This window comes from Lissotriton vulgaris, chromosome 4_1 (assembly GCF_964263255.1).
Source record: "Lissotriton vulgaris chromosome 4_1, aLisVul1.2, whole genome shotgun sequence".
Taxonomy (NCBI): Eukaryota; Metazoa; Chordata; class Amphibia; order Caudata; family Salamandridae; genus Lissotriton; species Lissotriton vulgaris.
The window spans coordinates 1,218,006,948-1,218,029,071 of NC_141691.1; the positions used below are offsets into that span (position 1 = coordinate 1,218,006,948).

Sequence of the window (22,124 nt, forward strand, 5' to 3'; positions counted from 1 at the left end):
TTTGCCATAAATTCCTTTTTTTCCATGATTCTCCCCCTTTTTCTGTCCCTGGTGCGATCTAGTGATCTTTTAATATAACGAACCCCTTTTCAATCCCAATAACCGGCTCGTTTTGACACATAATACGGGGGTTTTGTTTATATAGCATTCCCCTGGCAACCGAGCACCCGTGCCACGATCACGTGATCACATGACGTCAGCACGCAACCCCAACCACGCCCTCCGCGCCCGCAATGGCGGCCGCCTTTAACTTCGGCGCTGCCTTCTCTCCCACACGGGTGCGCGGAGGGGCGGAATAGGTTGAATGTCGATTTCTGAGCTGAGAAACTGTAAGTAGAGTTTGTATTTAAGGAAACGCTTCAGTTTCCGGACCTTTTCATCCCAAGAGAAGGAGAACGTACGGTATACGATACCGGTTCATGACCTTATTTGTTCCAGTTTTTCTTTAACTCCACAGAATACGTTTTGAGCTTTGTGGCCTCTCCCCTCAATCCCCGTGCAGCAAGCATTTCCCCATTGAGGAGTGAGCGTTTTTTAATATTCTGGCAATGTGTGTTTAGTGTGTTGTTTGTCTTGTGTTGAATGTAATTTTGGATCAAGTTGGTATATTATCACGTCGGTAATCCCTGGCACTAATAATATAGAGTCATGACTTAGGCACGCACAATATGGCTTGTGTAAGACTGGCTATTAAAAAATAGAAATATATATGCGTGTTCACCCTCACACCCATATTGATAGGTGTGCCCTTCTAGGAACAAATAGTTTCCACTCAGAAACAATGCTGATACACCGCACTATGGATAATTCGCATTAATTGAATGTGGAATGACTCACAGATAGAGCGGACTACGTCACTTCACTACGTTACAGGCATGTAAACAGCCTTTATGACTTATGATCCTCTCTTTCTTCACAGGTTTTTTGCAATTTTCATTGTAACCACTTTTGGGTTACAATTATCTTTACCCACTTAGCTATTTGCTATTTAGGGTCTTGAAAGGGTTGCAGGTATGGCAGGGTGTTAGTGTATCCTGACCACCCAACTCCTTTTACATCATTTTGGTCCTGAAGAAAAACCGGTAACTCCCATTTTGGTTTGAAACATGTAGACCTAACACATACCACAGATACACTAGGTCCTATTAAAGCCTTTATTGTATCAACATACACTGTTTTTAATATTGTCCAGTAGTCTTAGAATAAATAATCTTTGGATAAATCATACCAGGACAATTTTTAACTCACTGACTTTTTTTTCTTTTTCACATTCATCACTCACATACCCACTCCACTGTATCTCAGGTGTCGCAGCACACCTTGACGGCACTCGGCTGTCAAGGTGGCCCCGATGATGAAGCATGTCACCGACCAGGTCGGTGAGTGAGGGGTTCCTTAAAAACAAAGAAGGACTTCTTCTTTTTTAACACTAGTGTCTCATTCCACCAATATTGGTTGTCTAACCTTGTCTTTGGTGGTACTCCTTATTTTTGTTATATAGTTAGAATTTTTTCCCCTCATTTATTTAATTCCACTTTTAAAATGTATATGGTCTTGAAACCAATAACATACAGCAAAGGCATTTTGTTCAGTATATATTGAACTTCATCAAGGCTTTATTGTTCTTGTTCTGTAACAATTGTAACTCCTTAAGTTGGTATTAGTAATGCATATTAGACCATATGTGACTTTACGTCCTTCAATTATTTGCCAAGTCGTGCAAGCTCCACAGATAAACTCCAATAAAAAAAAAGGGGTACTGATATTCTTCAAACGATACCCAGATGCGCATTGTGGCGCTCAGTCTACATCTCGCCAGCTCTTTAGATATCTATGGTTGGGCTTGGCCTGTACAAAGTACCTAAGATGCTTTTAAATCAAGGACGATGCATGACGCAGGGGAGGCGAGACGTCAAAAAGTAGGGTGATGCCTCAGTTCCTTACTACTATGCAGGTCGGTGGCGCCTTGGTGCTCGGGGACAGTGTGTTAGCACAGAGAAGGGGATGCATCGCTGTAGTCAGTTACTTAAGGCGGTGAAGAGTAGTTGAGCCACTAACGCCCGTTGAAGAAGCATGGCGCAGTGGAGGTGAGGCTTTGTTTGCGGGCACAAAACCTTGGTTCCTTACTGCAGTGCCAATGATGAAATCGGCACCCAGAGACGATGCGTCAGTAAGTCAAGTTGTGCTGCATGGATTCCACAAAGTTGTAGGAGGCGTTGGGTCGGAGCGGGGTGTCCTGGAGTTCAGTTATGCAGTGCTCAAGACACATGCAGCGGAGGTTCTTCGGAGGTGCTGCGGCGAAAAGACATGGCCTGCTTTGAATTCAGTGGTCATTGCGTCGAGCGAAGACCACGCTAAGGTGCTGCCAGCAGCAACACATCGAGTTTTGCAATGATGCATAGGTTCAGAATGACGCTGGGAGTCGACGTGTTGAATTCTCCCCTTGTTGCACCAGAACTCACTCCCAAGGGCCCAAGAACTGGATTTGGCACAACTTGCAAGGTAGGGCTCTCAGCAGCAAAGTCCAATTGGTTGGAGGTGAAGTCTTTGATGGCCATGAGACTTCTTAACAGGAGGCAAGCTCAGACATAGCCCTTCACTCCCAGGACAAAAGCATCAAGCAGCAGGCCAACAAAGCAAAGCAAACACTAAAGTGGTTGTTCGTTCTGAAGCAACACAGCTCTTCTTCCTAGCAGAATGTCCTCAACCCTCAGAGTATATGGTGTCAAGGGTCCAGTACTTGTACTCAAATCAGCTACTGAAGTTGGCAAATTTCAAGGGAAAGTCTTTGTAGTGCAAAAGATCCTGCCCTTCCTTGCCCTGCCTCCAGACACACCACAGGGGGTGAAGACTTGTTTGTGTAGGGACAGGCAGAGCCCTATTCAGGTGTCAGTGTCAACTCCTCCCACCACTCTAGGGTAGGAAGACCGATTAGCCTGGTGATGGGCCATCAGGATTTGCAGGGCATACATAAGCTCCCTTTGTGTGGCTGTCTACAGCGAATGCACAAACATCCCAACTGTCATCCAACCCAGACATGTAGTCTGGGGACAGGCAGAGGCACAGAATGGTTCAAGTAAGATAAAGCCAAACTTTCTAAAAGTGGCATTTTCAGACCTGAATTTAAAAACCAACTTCACTGAAAGATGTGTTTTTAAATTGTGAGTCCATAGAAACCAAACTCACATTTTCTATCAGATACCAATTGGAATATATAATTTTAAGATGTTACAAGGTAGCTCAAATGCTAACCTATGGGAGAGATATGCCTTCGATGTAGGGAAAAAATTTTGGGCAGTATTTCACATGTAAAACCCACCAGTACATGTCCTACTTTTTATATACACTGCATGCACCCCACCCATGGGGCTGCCTTGGACCTACTTTAAAGGTGACTTACAGGTAGTAAAAGGGAAATGGGTGCACTTGACAGGTCAACATGTCAGTTTAAAACTGCACAAACAGGCCCTGCAGTGGTAGGTCTGAGACATGCGTGCATGGCTACCCTTGTGGGGGGCACAATCATTCTGCAGGCCCACTAGTAGCATTTGACTTGCAGGCCCTGGGCACACACTGGGCACTGCACTAGAGACCTAGTAGTAAATCAAGTAGGCAAATCATGGAGAAACCAAATACCATTACATTTTAGACAAGGAACACTTGCACTTTAACACTGTTCAGCAGTGGTAAAGTGGCCAGAGTTCTAAAACCAGCAAAAACAAAAATACAGCACACAATCAAAAACAGGAGATCAGAGGCAAAAAGACAGGGGAAACCAAACAAAAAGATGCTAGGCCTAATAATGCTTAACTTCAGGTGTAATCTATTGGAACTACTGCACAGCAAGAACACTAGGGGTGGCGGTAAAGCTCCATGGTTATGTGGCGTATGTAGGGGAGTCTGACATAGGAGACAGGATATGTGGTATGACGCGAGACCTATAACCTCTCTAAAACACTGTAGAACTACAAGTATCTATCTGCTCATAGGTCCCATGCTTGAATACGCAAAAAGCATCATATTTGAATTATATTAGATAACTGAAAAATGAATGGAAATAAAATACTAAAATGCATCTGAGTGCGTGGCCCTTGCGAGCAAGAAAGTGTTACTGAGTGCCTATGGGCCTGATTTAGATGGTGGTGGACGGGTTACTCTATCACAATGGTGATAGATATCCAGACTGCTGAAATATAAATCCCATTACATCAATGGAATTTATATTTTATATGGGACTATTTTGGCGGACATGATATCCGTCTACGTTGTGACAGAGTATGGTGTCCACCCAGATCTAAATCAGGCCCCATATCTGAAATGAGCCTTTCCCTTTCATGTTTAATACTATGCACCAGGGAAAATTGCTAGGAAAAATACCATGGAGTGATCTACAAAGTATGCAGCTCTATGAGTAAGTGCTGTCACTAAACAAAAACAATGTCACCAGCCTAGACGTGATGTAAAATCATAAAAAGCACAAAAAGCACGACTCATCCACAATAAGGGCACTGCTCTCTGGAGTTAAAACGTAACAATTAAAACTGATAAAGAAGTCAAGTGCTACTGAAGCGATGACGATCATTCTCCCAAACTAATCCAAAATGGCCTTACCAAATTCTTCATTTAAAACTCACAAGCAAAACTTACTATTATTCAGATTTGAACTGAGCAATTTTGATTATTCACTTTCCATAAAGCTGGATTCAGACAAGGTCTTCACCCGACTAGTAGGCAAACACTCTTTGGGCTATGCCTCACCTCTGGATGATGCCTGCACTTTTCCAGAGCTTCGCCATATATCTTACTTGGACTTGATGAAGAGAAAAGCTCTTGAAAAATCACATAAAACAAACCACCTGCAAAAAGGAAAAACATAGTTTACAATTTGGAGGCAGAATCACCATAAAAATCAACTATTTTCATAAAAATAGGTTTTCCAATAACCTGTCACGCCGAGTCCAATGATCACCACAATCAAATATGTGAAATCTCGTCCTGCTTCTTTAACTGAGGAAAAGAAGAGAGAACAGTGCTTATTAAATAATATTCGCACACAGGAGTATTATTACTAAACTTTCACGCAGAGCAGGGCAACAAGTAAAGTTGAAGAGTTGTGTTGCATGAATAGGCGAGAGTTGAACAGCCACATTTACTAATATATAGTGCTCTCAAGCTCTTTACCTGCGCTGGTGCACTTAAGACTGCCTAGTGTAAACACAGTCATCCTTGCACCATGCTGCAAGAGAGCCTGTGCTGAGGCAGGATTGTTTTTGTGCAGGACGTGACACCTTCCTGCACAAAAACAATACTAAGAGACAATTTTATCTTTCTATACGTGATCAGAATGCATCCCGCATAGAAAGAGGAGGCGCAAAGGAGAAATAACACTTGTTTTTCCTTGTTAGGTCTCTCAGTGGTAGGCGCACCATATTGGCGCTATCCCAGGTTTACTACCTATAGTAAGTTAGGCATTATATTGAATTCCATAGGTGGATGCATAATGGAACACCCATGCTCCACCCACAGGCCGCCTTCCACAACGAAATGTAACCAAGCAGAAGCCATTTTGATGTTCTGAAGAACCAAAACTACTGTTAGAAATGGGGGTCTCTAGTTGGAAGAGGTAGATACCTTTGTCCAAATAGGGACCCTTGCTTCTAGTCAGGGTAAGGGGGATACACACTTTAGATAATCCCTGCTCACCCTCTGGGTAGCTTGGCATGAGTAGACAGACTTTTTTTAAAAATATTTTTATTTTCATTTTATCATAACTCAACATGGCAGTCATGCAATTAATTACACACATATCCAGTACCCACTTCTGTCCCCTTCGGCAATGTCCATTCATGATAAAAAATCGTCCCAGGGTGACTTGATGTCGACAACCTCGGTATTTCCCCTCCCGCCCCCTGCATATTATGTACAGACATTTCTGGTGTGCTCATGAAATTATACAATCTTCGGCTTAGAGCAGGCCCTTCATAGCCCCCCATCCAACCCATGATAGTGTCTCCATTTGGACCAAACCCTACGGAACGTTCTCGGGCACCCTCTGGCCTTGTATGTCACCCTTTCTGCGGCCATGTACATGTCTAACCCTCTCCTCCATTCATCTATCTCCGGCGATGTCGAGGACCCCCAGTATTTTGCTATGTCTCTTTTCGCTACCACGATCGCCAGCTTTAGGAAGGTTAACAAGGGTCTCGTGAGGTCGAAGTCATTAGTCATACCCAGCAGGGCCAGTCTGGGTTCCGGCTGGAGAGGGATCTCCATCACCTCGCTCAACTCCGCGAAGATGGAAGACCAATATTATCGAATCGAGGCGCACGTCCACACCAGGTGGTAAAAGTCCCCTTCCTCTAGTTTGAGGCACTTCTTCTCATTCGTTTTCCCCATGCAATAGAGACGCACTCTGTCATAGTACGTTCTGTGGAGCACATTAAATTGAATAAGGCGCAGTCTGGATTGAATAGCCACGTCTCTGGGGTGCATTAATACTGTGTCCCAGTCAATGTCGTCCATAGTTCCCACCTCGTTTTCCCATTTCCGTTGCAGCTTCGCCAGATCACTTAACATATTGTTTGTTAAAGTTTTATATGTGTGTGAGACCGCCTTTCCCTGTATTTGCTCCTGCAGTAGCCTTCCCTCTAATGGTGCATAGTCCGGAAGGTCGGCTATTTGGATGTTCTGGGCCTGCCAAGCGTGTCGTAGCTGCGCATACTTGAAGAACTGCGAAGGGTGTAGACTGAATTCAGTCTTTAATGTCAAAGGTTTTCAGTGCCCCCTTGGCAATCACATCTCCTATAGTGGTGATGCCTATGTCATCCCATTTGTGAAAGCCTCTCAGCTTGTTAAGCTCTGTCAACCACCTGCAATGCCAGAGCGGGGTCTGCCACGTGGGAGTCTTCTCCCAACCTGTGCTTTTCATGGCTTTATTCCATAAGAGGAGGGTAATTACAGTCGCCGGAAGGAGTGGTTCTCCACAAGTGTCACCATATAGGTAGTACAGAAGGTTTCGCGAAGACATTTTGTGTCGTTCAAGGGCATAAGTAGGGTGTTCTGCCGGAGCATGGAGCCAGTCATTAACTGGGGCAATATGTTCTGCCCAGTAGTATGCCTCCAGGTTCGGTAGGGAGATCCCCCCCGCTGTATTGATGTCTCTGGAGGGTAGTTAACGCTACTCTGGGTTGCTTCCCCAACCATAGGAAGGCCCACAGATCTGCGTGTAGTCTGGAGAGTACTTCTGGTGGGAGTGGATAGTATTCGTTCTGCGGGGCATATAGGTATTTAGGTAGGATAATCATCTTATACATGGCCGCTCGACCCAGGAGTGTGAGCGGGAGCTACCTCCAACGGTCCATGTCTGCAATGGAGTTCGACCTGACGCGCTCCACGTTACGTTGGAATGATACAGTTTTATCTAGACTTATATAAACTCCGAGATATTGGAAGCCCTCCACCGTGGTTAGTAATCGTCCCAGGAGTTGCCCCCAGTCTCCCTGCCCCCTGGGGTCATATAGGACCAATTTGTGCCAGTTGATTCGATACCCAGAGTGTCCACCATACCTCTCCAGTTCGCGGAACAGGGCGGGTAAGGTTATCGCGGGGTTTGTAATATACAGCAGGATATCATCCGCATATAAGGATATTTTCTCCTGCGCTGGATCCAGTTCGGCCTTCCTAAAGCCTCCAATGTCTGCGTTTTGCCGAATCCTAGCGGCCAGTGCTTCAATAGTGAGTGCAAAGAGGAGGGGGGACAGCGGGCATCATTGTCGGGTTCCCCTCTGGACCTGGAACTCTCTAGACACCCTCCCATTCACTTTGACTCTGGCCCTGGGGCCAGTGTACAGGAGCTAGTTATTTATTTATTTTAAAGTTTTATAGAGCGCGAACTTGACCCGTGAGGGTATCAGAGCACTTTACAGGTTCAAGAGTAATACAGAAACAGGGGTCACATGGTAGGCAGGGAGTCAAAGGGGTATGTGCAAGGAGGGAGGGGGTGAAAAGGTATAAAGGAACATATTCAGAGTAAATGGTCATACATTGACACAGTGATCTTTACAGAGTCAAGGATCATACAATAGCACAGGGTATCATACAATAGAACAGGGTATCACAAAGGAAATCAGTCTCTTAGTGCTGGTGGAGCAGGTTAGCCAAGGAATTTTGCCATGAGGAAGGATTTGGCCTATTTTTTAAAGCGTGCCAAGGAGTGGATACTTCTGATGTCAGGCGGGAAGGCGTTCCATATTCTTGAAAGAGCGATTGTAGGTTTTTTTTTTCTTAATACGTGCAGGCTGGAGTAGGAAGGACTTTGCCGATCGAGAGTTTCTGCTTCCTCCGGATATTGCGAGCTTCTGTGCAAGATACGCAGGGGAGTTGGTGTGTAGGGCCTTGTGCGTGATGCATGCCAACTTGAGGTGAATCCTAGCCTCGAGAGGGAGCCAGTTCAACGCTTTCAGGTGGAGGGTGATGTGATCAAATTTTCTAGAGCCCGTAAGAAGTCTGGCAGCTGCATTGAGGCAGGCTTTTAAAGGTGCTAGAGTGATCTTGGGTAAACCAGAGAGGGTGGAGCAGCCATATTCCAACCGAGAGATGACTAGAGATTGGACTGCTAGTTTTAGGTCGGGAGTAGCTAGAAATGGTTTCAGCTTCCATAGGTAACTCAGGTGGAATATGGCAGATTTGGCCATTGAGTTGATGTGGCTTCGCATGTTTAGGTTGTAGTCCAAGGTGATTCCCAGTGATTTGGCAGAGTCCACTATGGTCGGGGAACAGTTTAGGGCTGTGATAGCTGTGATCCAAGTCTATCTCAGAGTTGCTCTTGGGCGGGAGATTAGAAGGAACTCAGTTTTGTTGGCATTGAGTTTGAGTTGGTTTGAGGCTAGCCAACGGACGGTCAGCTTCAGGGCCTCATTCATGGTGAGGATCTCCGCAAAAGATGAGATTTTTATGTAGATCTGAGTATCATCAGCGTACATATGGAAGGAGATATTAGCATTGCGGAGGATTTCAGCATGGGGTTTTAGATAGAGATTAAAGAGGGTGGGGGACAACGTTGATCCTTGAGGGACTCCCACCGTGACCATGGAGGAGGAGGAAAGTTCACCGTTGATTAGGAATCTCTGTGATCTGTTTTGGAGGTACGAACTAAACCAGTTGAGTACTGTGCCGTCTAAACCCATCCTAAGTTTGAGGCATTCGAGAAGCATCTCGTGGTTGCCAGTATCGAAGGCCGAGGATAGATCCAGAAGGATTAGGAGACAAGTTTTGTCTTGGTCCAGGGCTTGAAGAGCATCATCGACAACGTGGAGCATGGTGGTTTCAGTGCTATGTCCAGGTTGGAAGCCAGATTGGCAGTCATCGAGTAGATGGAAGTTGCTGATGTGGCGACTTAGCTGTATGTGAACATACTTTTCCAACACTTTTGCCAAGAGGGGAATGTTGGAGATTGGTCTAAAGTTGTTTGGGGAGGTTGGGTCCAGTGATGGCTTTTTCAGAATAGGGAGAACTAGTCCTGCTTTCAGTGAGATTGGTATTGATCCCTGCCGGAGAGAGGCAGTGATTATCGCGGTCCAGCAAGGAATAATGGATTTGGTAATCGTTGCAAGACAGTTCGAGGGGAGCGGGTCGTTGAAATGGTTGTTCAGGTTTAAGGAGGAGAGGATATTTGCGACGGAGTCTTCATCGTAGGGTAAGAATTCAGACCAGTGCACTAGATTCTTGGGTGAGGTCGGTGTCAGTAGTAGTGATGGAGGAGGCGGATGGTCAATGTTTGGTGGGGGAGTGAGGCAGCTTTGAGTTCGGTATCTAAGGTGATGATTTTGTTTGCGAAGAACGAGGAGAAATCTTCGGAGGAGATGAGAGACTTGGGGTTTTCTTTCACTGTTTTGGACAGTTTGTTCGACTGGAGTTTGATCATCTCAAAGACTTTGCGAGGCCTGTTCTGAGCATTTCCTAGTTCCGCTCTGAAAAACTTTTTTTGAATTGAGGATGTTTTTGTTATAAGCATTTCTGGCCTGGCGAAGAAGTTTCAGGTGATTTGCCGATGGGTGCAGTCTCCAGATTCTTTCGGCTTGACGGAGGGATCTTCTCGTTGTTGAGGGAGCCAGTGAACCATGGGTTTCTGTCTTTGATTTGAGTCCTTTTTAGTTTAAGAGGGGTGAGGTCATCCAAAATGTTAGACATCGAAACAGTGTAGTGATCATTGAGGTCACTGGCCGAGGTGATGTGGGGAGGAGGTGGGAGGTCGGATTTGCAAAGTGACTAGAGTTCAATTAGGTCTAGGTTTTTGGTGTCTCTGACCCAGCGTTTTGGGAGCACTGGCTGAGGAGCCCATGTTTTGAGGGTGCCGGGTAGAAGAAAGGCGATGGCATGGTGGTCTGACCAGTCGCAGGGTTCGGTGGATATGATCTTGACAGTTTTCTCATTAGAGATGATCCAGTCGAGAGTAGCCCCTTTCGAGTGGGTAGGGAGTAGGCAAGCTTGGGTCAGGGCTAGATCAGCCATGAGGTCTTTAATGGCGTTGACATGTGGATCTTTATGGTCTTTCCAGTGCAGGTTGAAGTCCCCAAGGAAGAGGTCTTTGGAGTTGGGGGGAGTTCTAAGCCGTGATAATTTCCATGAGGTAGTCAGTGAATTGATTGTTATTGCCTGGGGGGTGGTAAAAAGTGTGCAGGTTGCACAGGAGGGTGGTGTTAGTCCAGACTGAGAGGGCTAGATATTCGCAGGATTCAGTGGTATCCGCTGAAAGCTCTGAGACAAGGAGGTTAAAGCGATAGATGCAAGCAATTCCGCCACCTTTTTTGTTAAGCGGTCTGTCTAGTCTGGTAATGTTGAAATTGGGGGGGGGGGGGGGGGGGGGGGGGACTAAGAGGTCGATGCAAGGGGATGATGCATCATTGAGCCATGATTCAGTTAGGGTGGCTAGGTCGGTGTTATTGTTTAGGATGAGAGCAGCGACATCGGCGGCTGAGTGCCGGAGGTTCAGTCTGGTAGCCCTATCTGGGAGAAATCCTGTTTGGTCCAAGTGTATCAGATCTGGGATCACAGATCTTAGTCTTTGCGCCAGGATGGTCGCCAGGAGTTTCACCTCTGTATTGAGGAGGGAAATGGGGCGCTAGGACGCACACTCTTCCTTCGGCTTCCCTTCCTTATGTATTGGGACAGTGGTCGCCGTGGTGAGGTCGGGAGGAAGTCTCTCTTCCTGCAGGGCCCATTCAAAGAGACTCTTTAGGTGGCGGGCCAGGAGATCCGCCGTGCGTTTGTAGAATTCAGCTGGGAGGCCGTTCGGCCCCAGTGTTTTGCCTGGGCGCATCCGCGCGATGGCGCCGGGGATATCTTCTATGGTAATGTCAGATTCCAGTACATTAAGTGCCTCGGGCAGCAGCGCTGATAGGTCCACTTGTTCTAGATACAGTGTGGCCTCCTCACAAGTTCCTGGCTGTGTAGAAGAGTTCGTAGTGCGTGGCAAAAGCCTCCGCAATTTGGGCATCAGACCTGGTCATCGTCCCATCGTGGTCTCTAATTTGTTCTACCCATCTGGCTGCACATTCCTTATTGCTCAGCCAAGCCAGTAGTTTACCCGATTTGTCCCCCACATCGTATAGGCGATGGATGGTGGCCAGTGTGAGTCTTGGCCTCGCCTGTCACTAGTTCCCTATAGTGTTTCTGCTGGTCTAGCAACCTCCGTAGCGTCCCCGCGCTCCTAGATGTCTGGTATACCCTCTCCAGTTCCATGATATCAGTCTCCACTGTCGCTACCTCAGAATGGAGTTTCCTCCGTTCCTCCGCCAGTCTGTTCTGTATCCTATCCCGCATTACTGTCTTCATTGCTTCCCAGAGGATCACGCTCGACTCAACTGTTCACTCATTTTCTGCGATGTAGACCGTCAGATCTGAACTCAGGCCTCTCAGGACACTCACGTTTTGCAAGCCCCAAGCTGCTAGGCGCCATGAAGCCCGGTCTACGTTTCGCTCTAGCCCCACCTTAGCTAGCAATAGGGAGTGGTTGGAGATCCCCCTCGCATTATATTCCGCAGTATCGTCTACAGTCAAGTGTTGCCTAGCTATAAAGACATAGTCCAGCCTCGAAAATACCCTATGGGCGCCAGAGTAATAGGAGTAAGCCCTCTGAGTGGGGTGCACCCATCTCCACACATCCGTCAGTCCTATATTGGCAACCAGTTGGGACAGGGGGGTCCGAGTCATTACTCTAGGGGCTGCTCCCGACCGGTCCTGCCCCAAGTCCATGACATCATTGAAGTCACCTCCCAGAATATGTATAGTGTCCTCTGTGTCTAAGAGTATGTCAGCTACTCTCCGTAGGGTATTCACCTGTAACTTCAGGGGGGTGTATACAGATCTGATCGTGAATGTTCGTCGATTCCAAGTCCCCATGGCCCCCACATAGGTCCTAAGTGGATCGATCCATGTTCGAGTAACGCAAAATGGGGGAAGTCTTTTTGATAATGATGGCAACCCCCTCGAGTCAGTGGTGTACCCACGTGTGCTAGGACTTTGTGTCGGCCCCTAGCTAAGAAGGCACAGTTAGAACCTTTGAGATGAGTTTCCTGTAATAGGATTATATCAGGATTCTGTCGCTTAATGTAAGTGTTCACCAGCCACCTCTTAATCTTGTTGCCAAGCCCGTTGACATTCCATGTCAGAACAGTGAACCCTCTGCGATCCTGAGGCTGCGTGTCATTGTCACCCGCCATTCAAAATCTCAAAGTGAGAGGTGCGATCGGACACAATTGAGGAAGTGTAACGTGAAGCACCGTAATGTGTGTCTGCATGTACATGACTGTCTCCCCCCTCCTGCCCAACTTCTTCCCCCAACAATACTGTAAACTGCCCCGACTCTGCCCCCCTCCTCCCACACCACCTTCCTCCCCCAGCATGCCCATGAACTACCTTCCTTCGATAGGTCTTGTTGGCGGGAAAAGGTCTGTCGCCCATCCTGGAGTCACCCTCCCCTACCGGCCTACCCCAACTTGTGTGCCACTCTACAGCCAACAAGGCCGTGTAGCGCCAAGGCCCCTGTATTGCGCAGTAGGTCTTTTTTGGGACAACAAACAAACCCTCTAAGAAAAAACAGTCAAAAGGAAACACAAAAATAACAGTAAATCAAAAACTCAGGAGACGTGTCAGTCACTTGCGTGCTCCCTTGTGGTCTAGCCGGTGTCTGTTCCATCCACCTTCTGCAAAGTTCAAGATTTGCGGGAATCAGTCTCCCCCCGGATTGGGGTCTCAATCGTGGCGGATCCTCCCTCCAGTTCATGAATGGCCACTACCAGTGGGTGAAGAGACGGTCCTTCCCCCTCTTCAACCTCTGATGTTTCTCCGCCCGTTTCACTCTCTCTTCCGGCGTGCTCCGCCATAGCGAGGGCCGAGAACCTGGATCCCGCTGGGCTGCCGGGCAGAGGAGAGTCTCTATCCCGTGATTGCCTCTGGGCCCCTTGCTGCGAGGGGTGAGGCGTCGGCCGAGTTTTCTGCTGTCCCTTCTGATTGCGCCTCCGCTGTGATTGCACTCTTGCCCAGAGGTTGCCTGCGGCACGACTTGTCGCTGTCTCAGAGTGTTCTTTCCCCTCCCGATTCCGGGGGATCGGACGTTCCTCCAGCCACTGCCAGGCATCGTCCGGGTGTGAGAAGAAGTACGTCTTTTCCTTGTAGATGACCTTCAATTTGGCCGGAAAGAGTAGCATGTACTGAATCTTCAGATCCCTCAGTTTCGCTTTTACAGTATCAAAGGAGCGTCGCGCCTTCTGCACCTCTTGGCTATAGTCAGGGAAGATCATGATTTGCGTGTTTTCAAGTCTAAGTTCGCCTATCTTCCTGGCTTCCCTTAGGATCAGGTCTCTGTCTGCGAAGTTGAGGTACTTTGCTATGATAGGTCTCGGCCGTCCCCCCACCAATGGTTTGGCCATGAGTGCTCTGTGGGCCCTCTCGATAATGAAACAGGCGGAGAAAGCCGCTCTGGGGAATGTCTCAAGGAGCCAGGTGCGCAGGAACTCTGCCATGTTGGTCCCTTCAATTCCTTCCCTAAATCCCACAAAGCGTAGGTTGTTCCGTTGTGCCCTGTTTTCCCGCGTCATCCACCTTCCACAGTAGCTATTTGTATGCATCCTGCAGGTCTCTGACATCTTTTCCAGATCATGGACTACCTCCTCCGTCTCCCCCAACCTAGTCTCCGCTGTGGTGACTCTTTCTAGGAGGTTGCGGAAGACTTGCCGTAGTAAGTTTACCTCTACTCCTACTTCTCCTATCTTCACCTCTAAGGCCGCTCTGGACGCCTGGATGTCTTCCCTAGAGGCCTGTATTGCCCCCATCAGGAGGGCAGTATCCGAGCCCGCTCCCGACTCTCCCGTTCCTCCGGGCTGTGGCGTCACAGTGAACTTGCCAATAGGTCCCTGTTTCTGGGTCTTCGAGACTACATCCCTTTTCCCCATGGTAGTCAGGGATCTTTGACGCAAGGGTGGTAGGGGAGACTCTATATTCTGTGCTGCTGTCCGGCGGTTACTCTGGCCCTCCACTTTGTCTGCGTCCGGGCGTGTCGAGACAACGACACCGTTAGTTAAGGTATAATTTGTGGTTTTCACAGCTATGTATGTGTAGGAGCCTCTGAGACCTACCTCTCCACTTGGGAAAGCAGCCGGTGGTGCGGAGCGCCGTCGGCCCGGGCCGGGGTCAGCTGGTCCCAGTTCTGCGTGTGCACGTCACCGGTTTGCGGGCAATCACCTGGCCCTCTGGGGCAACGCCCCCGATCTCAGTGGTCCGTGAGGCTTGTCCACCCCGACTCGGGCGGCGCTTAGTCTCAGGGCGGTGACCCGCTTCCCACTCTACGTGGTCTCGTCTCACTCCCCGTCATGGCCCCAGGGTCTCTCAGGTAGTGTGGGAGCAGTGCTGGTTGTATCTCCCCCCCCGAGCCTGCTGTCCACTCCTGCACCCTCGAGGACTGAAGTCCGGGGGTAGGCCGCCCCTCGCCGTCAGCTCCTGGCTGTGTGTGTATAGAAACTGGTCAGGGACTGGTACAGTGGTGGGTGGTGGGATAGCCCTGCCAAACGTACAACTTTATTATTGGGCAGCTCACCTCAAAGTTCTCAACCAATGGTTACATGCGCCGCAGGACGAGCCGGCCTATCATGCAGACAGAGCACAGTTAGGTACACAGTCTCTTGGCCCCGCTGTACAACAAGGGCCTATTGCCGCAGCTCAAGGGACCTACTAGACACACGGTGGCGATATGGCACAAAGCCCAGGCGAAACTGAAGTGGGGGGGGGTGTCATAACTAAACTTACGCCCCTATGGGACACTAAGGCCTTGGGACAATTAAGACATAGTTAAGGGTTCACACAGTGGGATAATATTGGCATTTCCACAGTGGGAGACCTATGGACGAGAGATGGAGTAATCCCCTTTGAACAGCTATAGCAACAGTATGGCCTGGGAGTCAACGAGACTTACCGCTACATCCAAATACGACACGCACTAATGACAGCGATTGAGGCGGATACGGATGTCCTGGCATCATCCCCGCTAGAAGATCGCCTATTGACGGACTACATGCAGACAAGCGCCACCTCCCTCATGTATCGGAAATTATTGAATAATTTACCAGACCCATTACAAAAACTGAAGGATAAATGGGAGAGTGAGATAGAGATGGATGAGACGGAATGGAATGCGGCGGTGGCCTCCACGAGGGAAGCCGGCATCTCAGCGCGATTTAGGCTTGTGCAATTTAAGATACTACATAGGGTGTATTATACGAGGACCACACTACACAAAATCCATAGGGTTGATCATCCGTACTGTCTCAGGGGATGTGGTGGGGAAGGAACACTAATTTCACACACTCTGGGAATGTCCGATAATTGTGGAATATTGGAGGCAGATAATGCGTACGATTTCACAGACTCTAGAGGTCTCAATTACACCTGATCCACGAATGTGCTTGCTGAATGTCTGGGGGCCTAATGATCTGACTCGCCAGGGACAACAATGGGCTATTATAGGTTTTATGGTGGCCAAGCGAGATATAGCACAGAAATGGGGGGCGGTAGAGGTGCCGACCCGAGCACAATGGTGTAGAAATGTGGATATGCTCATGGTGATAGTGCGGGCAGTGTATAAACAGAGGGCTAATCCTCGAAAATGGAATAAGATATGGCTTCCGTGGAATAGCTATCGGGGAATATATGTGAACTGCTATCAGAAGAGGACACGGACGATTCAGAGGATGAGGAAGATGTAGATTGAGACCTGAGTGGAGGGGTAACAGTCAGGGTAGGGTAGGAACAGGGGGAGTGGCGGGAGGCTAGATTGACCATGGGGGACCCTGAGCGGAGGGATGTATGAAAGTACCAGACAGGGCTTGCTCATATAATTCCTAGAACGTGGGATACAGTGATGTGAACTGCATATTTGATCTATCGAGTCACAAGTTGAGTTAATTTTATAAAATTATAAAAGTAAGACATATACTAAAACTTTTGGTGCAGGTTGTTACGTTTCTGATAAATGCTTAATACAGTGATGCTAAACTGCAAATCGTCCACTGGAAAGATATGTCCTGATGTATGTAAATACTAAACAAGTAGCAGCCGGCCCCCGGGTTGTAGGCAAATGCTGTGTACATTGCACAGACGTCAATAAAGTCTTACAAAAACAAAAAAAACTATTCATCTATCATCGACTTTAGATCATTGCCTCATTTTGGCTTTACACATGGCATGGGTGGGCCCACAAATCCCTCAAGGATAGAAAACTGCAAAGGACACTGAAGAGTGAAATTTCCATGCAGGCGTCACTGCATGCAGATCCCTTCACATCAGAAATGCAAGGTTAGCAATTATTTGACCTGAGCAATAGAAGGTTGTTTCCACAAGCAACCGGTCTCAATCAGCTGTTGTGTCAGTTAACACCGACAGCATGTTTGAGGACCTAGACATTCCTTTAAAGGATACCACTTGCATTACTAAAGTGGTTTGAAGTCAGAAAGCAATACGAGGGAAATGGATGAGCCTAATATCAAAAGCAGGTGGAAGTGAATGCATTTTATAAAAAGAATACACCATTAGATATAATAAAACACGACATGGCAAAGTTCAGGTGATGAGTAAACAAAGTACATATGTGGTGCAGCAGCGAGGCTACTACTGCTCTTTCCATTGCAAAATCAGTTTCAATGGTGCAGATTCCAAGAACTGACTCTCAGTTTACAAAGACGGTCATCAATGTACCAAGCACGGACACTGTGTGAGAAGTGGTCAGAGGAAAAATGGCCTCTATGGGGGAAGAGAGTGGTAAAGATGGTGGAGGCAGGGTGCTGAGTTAAGTCTGTTTAAGAACAAAAGCAAAGACTTTAGGTGAATATTTGATTGAATGAGAAGGATGTTGTGCTGAGGTCTTATTTAGGACCCATGTACATTATAAAAGAGTAATTTGAGAAAAACTGACCCGAAACAGCACTTCAGATGAATGTTTAACCAACGGCTAAAAGGGGAGAAAATCCACCAATATTTTGGGAGAAATGTAGTCAACAAAAACTTTTACTAGTGTAGAGGTTAAAAAAATGATGTACACTTCAAAGAAGGGTCTAGTTGGCAGGCAGAGGTTATACGCAAGTGTGGAGGGATGTTTGAGGAGAAGGACATAACGTTAAAGAGTTACTTGCACAGGATTGTACTCAGGGAGGGGGCATGGCGAGTGAGGCATAGCCTGAGGAGTATACAGGAGGAGGTAAAGGGAGGAGGTGAAAAGTATGCTTAAAGAGATGGCCAAGAAGGGAATCACAGAAACAGTAGAGGTCTCTGAATAACTTTCTCATGTAATCCTCATGAAGAAGGCTGATTACGGTTGTGTGTCGATCTGAAGACCTTGAAATTATAGTTATCCATCGCCAACATCGACGAGATGGGTCTGCTTCTCAACGTTGCCATGTTTTTCCCAAAAGCTGGTTTCAAATCAGCAAATGATCAGAATGGCTCCCCCGCATTTTAAAACCTTAAACACCTTCAGGTATTTTGCCATTCACGCCTCTGCCCCTTGGTCGGTCTTTGTCTGTTAAGATATCTAATTTGTGTAAATCAATAAAGGCTAGCTAGTTTAAGGGAAGTATTAAGGAGACTCTGGTACGTCAGCAGTGACAATATGTGGGAAAAACACTGTTTTCCTTTGAAAGCCCTCACCCACCGACCTAGTCGGTGGCATGCTTCATCATCGGGCCCACCACAGTGGCACCGAATGTGCCCCGGGTGTGCTTCAACGCCAGGTGACTGCGGAGCTGGTATGTTGCTGAGTGTGCAGTGAAGGGGTGTGAAGGTGAGTAATTAAAATGCTATACAGGAGGTCCCAGCACCCGAGGGTATTAGCAATATTTAATGAACTGGGCCTCTGTTAGCAGGTTAAAAGGCAATAGGACGTTTTAAGGGAGAGTTACAATGACCTCCAGCGTCCAGTGTGGTCTACATGTTTCAGCCAGTGCCTTTGTTATAAGCTGGCTTTCCTCAGGACCAAAAAAGGGTGAAAGGTGCAAATAATAATAAACTATATTAAGTGAGTGTTGTTGTTTTCTCTATGTGTCGCGCACGCTAAGGCGCTATAACTGTTAGAGGGGGATTCCCTCAAGCTTTTCTACACAGAACACATAGGACAAGGACAAGACGTACAAGGAAGAGTCATATTAGGTTTACATTGAGTAAAAGAACCACTTTTAGCCGACTTGTAAGGTGGTGTCCGACCTATATGCGGCTAAGGTGAGCTCATTGGGGACTCCATAGAGCTTGTGAGGGTATATTCAACCGTTAGTGAGGGGTGGTGGGCTAAAAACGAAATCACAAGGTGAGGTACAGGGAAGTAATAGTACTAAGTCCTCACTCTGTTATTTCAGTGTAAAAAGCCTCATGGGTCGCCTGGCAGAGAAAGAGACCCTGTAGGGATAAAAATGAGACATACAAGGCTTTCTAACCTGTAGGGAGAGAAAGTTCTTACCCCATTTGCTGGATTTAGAGGGTTACTCACGAGTAGTTCGGTCTGGTTCCTCCTAGGACCTATTCATCCATCCGCGGCGCCCGAAATGCACTGACTGGGCCGCAATGTTTGTCTTTTTATGCTCTAATCGTAATCTGTTTCACCTGGTTAGAGTAGACAGAGAAGGCGGTATGCGCGTAAAACGCCCTATCATGCTGCGACCAACTGCACATGTGCAGGGGAGCAGCGCGTGGGCTCGCGCATGCGCGGAAGGCTGGGCGCGTCAATGCGCATGCGCAAGAAGCGGGGCTAATGCGCATGCGCGGGGCAACGCCGGGTGAGCGCTGCAAGCGCTGGGAAGTATGCGTAGCCTGTGTGAGAACAGGTGTGCATAGCGCTGGATGTGCGCTGGCCTGAGCGTTTGTAATTGGCAAAGTATTAAGCTCTGGCACAAGTAAATAAACACAAGCGCTGGGCAAAGTGAACAACCTGTGGGTTTAACAGGTGTGTGTAGCGCTGATTATGCGCTACCTAGAGGGACAAAGTGAATGAAATAATGGGCCACTATGTAGAGAATGGGTAATGCCCATCAAACTTAGGGATTACTAAGTAGAGGGTGGGGGATCACTAGTTGGAGAGAAGGGGTCAGGGTGGACGCTCATGCAGGGGGACAGGGGCACAAGTGTCTCACATGAAGTGCTAGGTGCTACTGAGTTGGACCGGGGAGGTAATTGCTGGCTCACAGCCCAAGTTGTATGGGCGGGCATGATATGGTTATACTGTTAAGCTGTTCCATGGAATGGCATCGTTCAGGCCATGGATGTGTGTGGCTAGGCGGTAAATCCAGCGTTGCTCTTTTTGTAGAAGGAATCTTTCGTCTTTAGCATTGTCAAATTTCTCAATGACAGTCCAGGAGAAATCATTTGGTGTGTGGTTGTGGGTCAGGAAGTGATCTGTAAGTTTACTTATATTTTTCCCACATCTTATTGTACTCCTGTGTTCGGTCATTCTTGTGCGTACCTTACGTGTGGTCATGCCAATGTATCTCAGGCCGCATCTGCACGTTATCAGGTAGACAAGGTTGGTGGAGTTGCAGTTAGTGAAATTTCGTTGTGTCCAGGTTTTGCCCGGTTCCAGATTGAGGGTTTTGGACGGAGATGTTAGGTGGCATACGCTGCAGTTGTTGCAGGGTTGGTGTCCGATGATCTTGGGCAGGCCCCATGCGTTAACAATTGTGTTGTCTCTGTTCTGGTTGGTGGTGCGTGGCCTGGTGTTGACTAGCTGATCTCTTAGGTTGGTCGATCTTTTGTAAGCAATGCGTGGTTTTTCCCATTGTCTTGTGCCAGAGTTGATAATTTTCCAGTGCCGTTGTATAATGTTGGAAACTTGGTTCGATGCTGTGTTGTACGTAGTTACACAGGTGAGGACTGGTTCTTCCTCAGGTTTGTCGTAATTTTCCAGGAGGGCTTCTCGATTTTGATTTCTTGCTCTTTTGCGGGTTTGGTTTATTATCCTGGTGGGGTAACCACGGTCTCTCAGTTTGTGAACTAGGTCATTGGACTGTTGTTTATAATCCTGGATATTACTGCAATTGCGCCTAATGCGTAAAAACTGCCCGTAGGGCAAGTTTTCCCTCAGGTGTCGAGGGTGAAAACTATCAAACCTAAGCAGTGAGTTTCTTGCTGTGGGTTTGTAGTAGGTGGTGGTGGTTAGCTTCCCATTGTCAGGTTTAATGTTCAGGTCCAGGAAGGGTAGTTCAGTGGTACTGCTGGTACATGTGAAGCGTAAGTAGGGGTCCAATTGGTTGACCCAGAGCATGAAGCTGTCCAGTGATTCTTGGTCTCCTTTCCATATTAACAGTATATCGTCGATATACCGACGCCACATCCGTATGTTGGCAGAGAAGGGGTTAGTGGGTTGTTGTACGTGGGTGTCTTCAAAGTGGGCCACGTACAATCCTGCCACACTAGGGGCAAAAACACTGCCCATGGACGTTCCATTCGTCTGTAAGTAGTGCGTGCCTTCATATTCAAAATAGTTCTCTTTGAGAGCCAGAGCCGCGCAGTCTAAGATGAAGCTACGGGGGGTGTTGTACTCCCAGGGGTTTGTCATTAGGACATCATGTAACACTTGGAGTGTAGCGTCCTGTGGTAGGCTAGTATATAGGCTTTCTATGTCTAGTCCTGCCATGAGTTCTGTGGTGGGGTCAAAGTCAATATCTTGAATCACACTGAGGAGATGTTTGGTGTCTTTGATGTAAGAGGGGGTCTTTTGGACGAGTGGGTTTAGGAAAAAATCACAGAACCGTGATAAGGGCTCTAGAAGTGACTTGATCCCAGATACGATGGGTCTCCCGGGCGGTGGAGAGATACCTTTATGTATCTTGGGGACCGTGTAGAAGTAAGGGGTCTTTATTTCTTTGGGACAAAGGTAGTCCGCCTCTTGTTTAGAGATGTGTTCGTTGTCTTTTGCGTTGGTGACCAGTTGGTTGATGGTGACTTGAAGTTGTTCAGTCGGGTCTCTGGTGAGGCGTTTGTAGTTTCTTGTGTCACTGAGGAGCCTCTTACATTCGAGGTCGTAGTCAGTCTTGTTCATCAAGACTATTCCTCCCCCTTTATCTGCAGGTTTGATCACCAGTGTGGGATCATTTTGTAGGCGTTGGATGGTACTTCTATCTTTGCTGGATAGGTTGTTAAAGGTATCCTTTTGTTGTAGATTTTGTATATCGGTGTAGACAGCCTGTTCGAACGTCAGGATTTCGACCGGGATGCTACCCGGTGGGGGGGTGAAGGTAGACTTCATTCTCAAGCCTGTCTCGTTTGGTGTGCTGGTTGTCTCCGACATGATGTTGTCCTTTTTCTCAAAGAAAGCTTTAAGTTTAAGTTTCCGGAAAAACTCGGCAAGCTCGACGTGTAGTTTGAACATGTCTAGCCTGGGAGTGGGGACAAATGAAAGGCCTTTGTTGAGTACTTCCATTTCTTCTGTTGTTAACTGGGTATCAGATAAGTTGAACACCAGTGGGTGTTGCGGTGCTACTTGCTGGTTCCCGGTTGTTCCCTGGTTTTGTTTCTTGTGTTGGCGCTCACAGGTTCTTCCTCTGGGGTCCATTGGACATGACCCGTGTTCCGTCTCTTGCCCCGGCCTCTTCTGC

General features: G+C 47.6%; 1 protein-coding gene across 1 annotated transcript in view; it reads right to left on the reverse strand.

Moving 5' to 3' along the window:
* TIMM21 (translocase of inner mitochondrial membrane 21) overlaps window positions 1–22,124 on the reverse strand; it is a 126,639-nt gene that overhangs the window by 70,920 nt on the left and 33,595 nt on the right. Inside the window, exons 2-3 of the mRNA XM_086965433.1 lie at window positions 4,945–5,007; window positions 4,759–4,856 (exon numbers count right to left, since the gene is read on the reverse strand). Coding sequence (XP_086821559.1) covers window positions 4,759–4,856; window positions 4,945–5,007 — 161 coding nt within the window. The remainder of the gene's footprint in view (window positions 1–4,758; window positions 4,857–4,944; window positions 5,008–22,124) is intronic.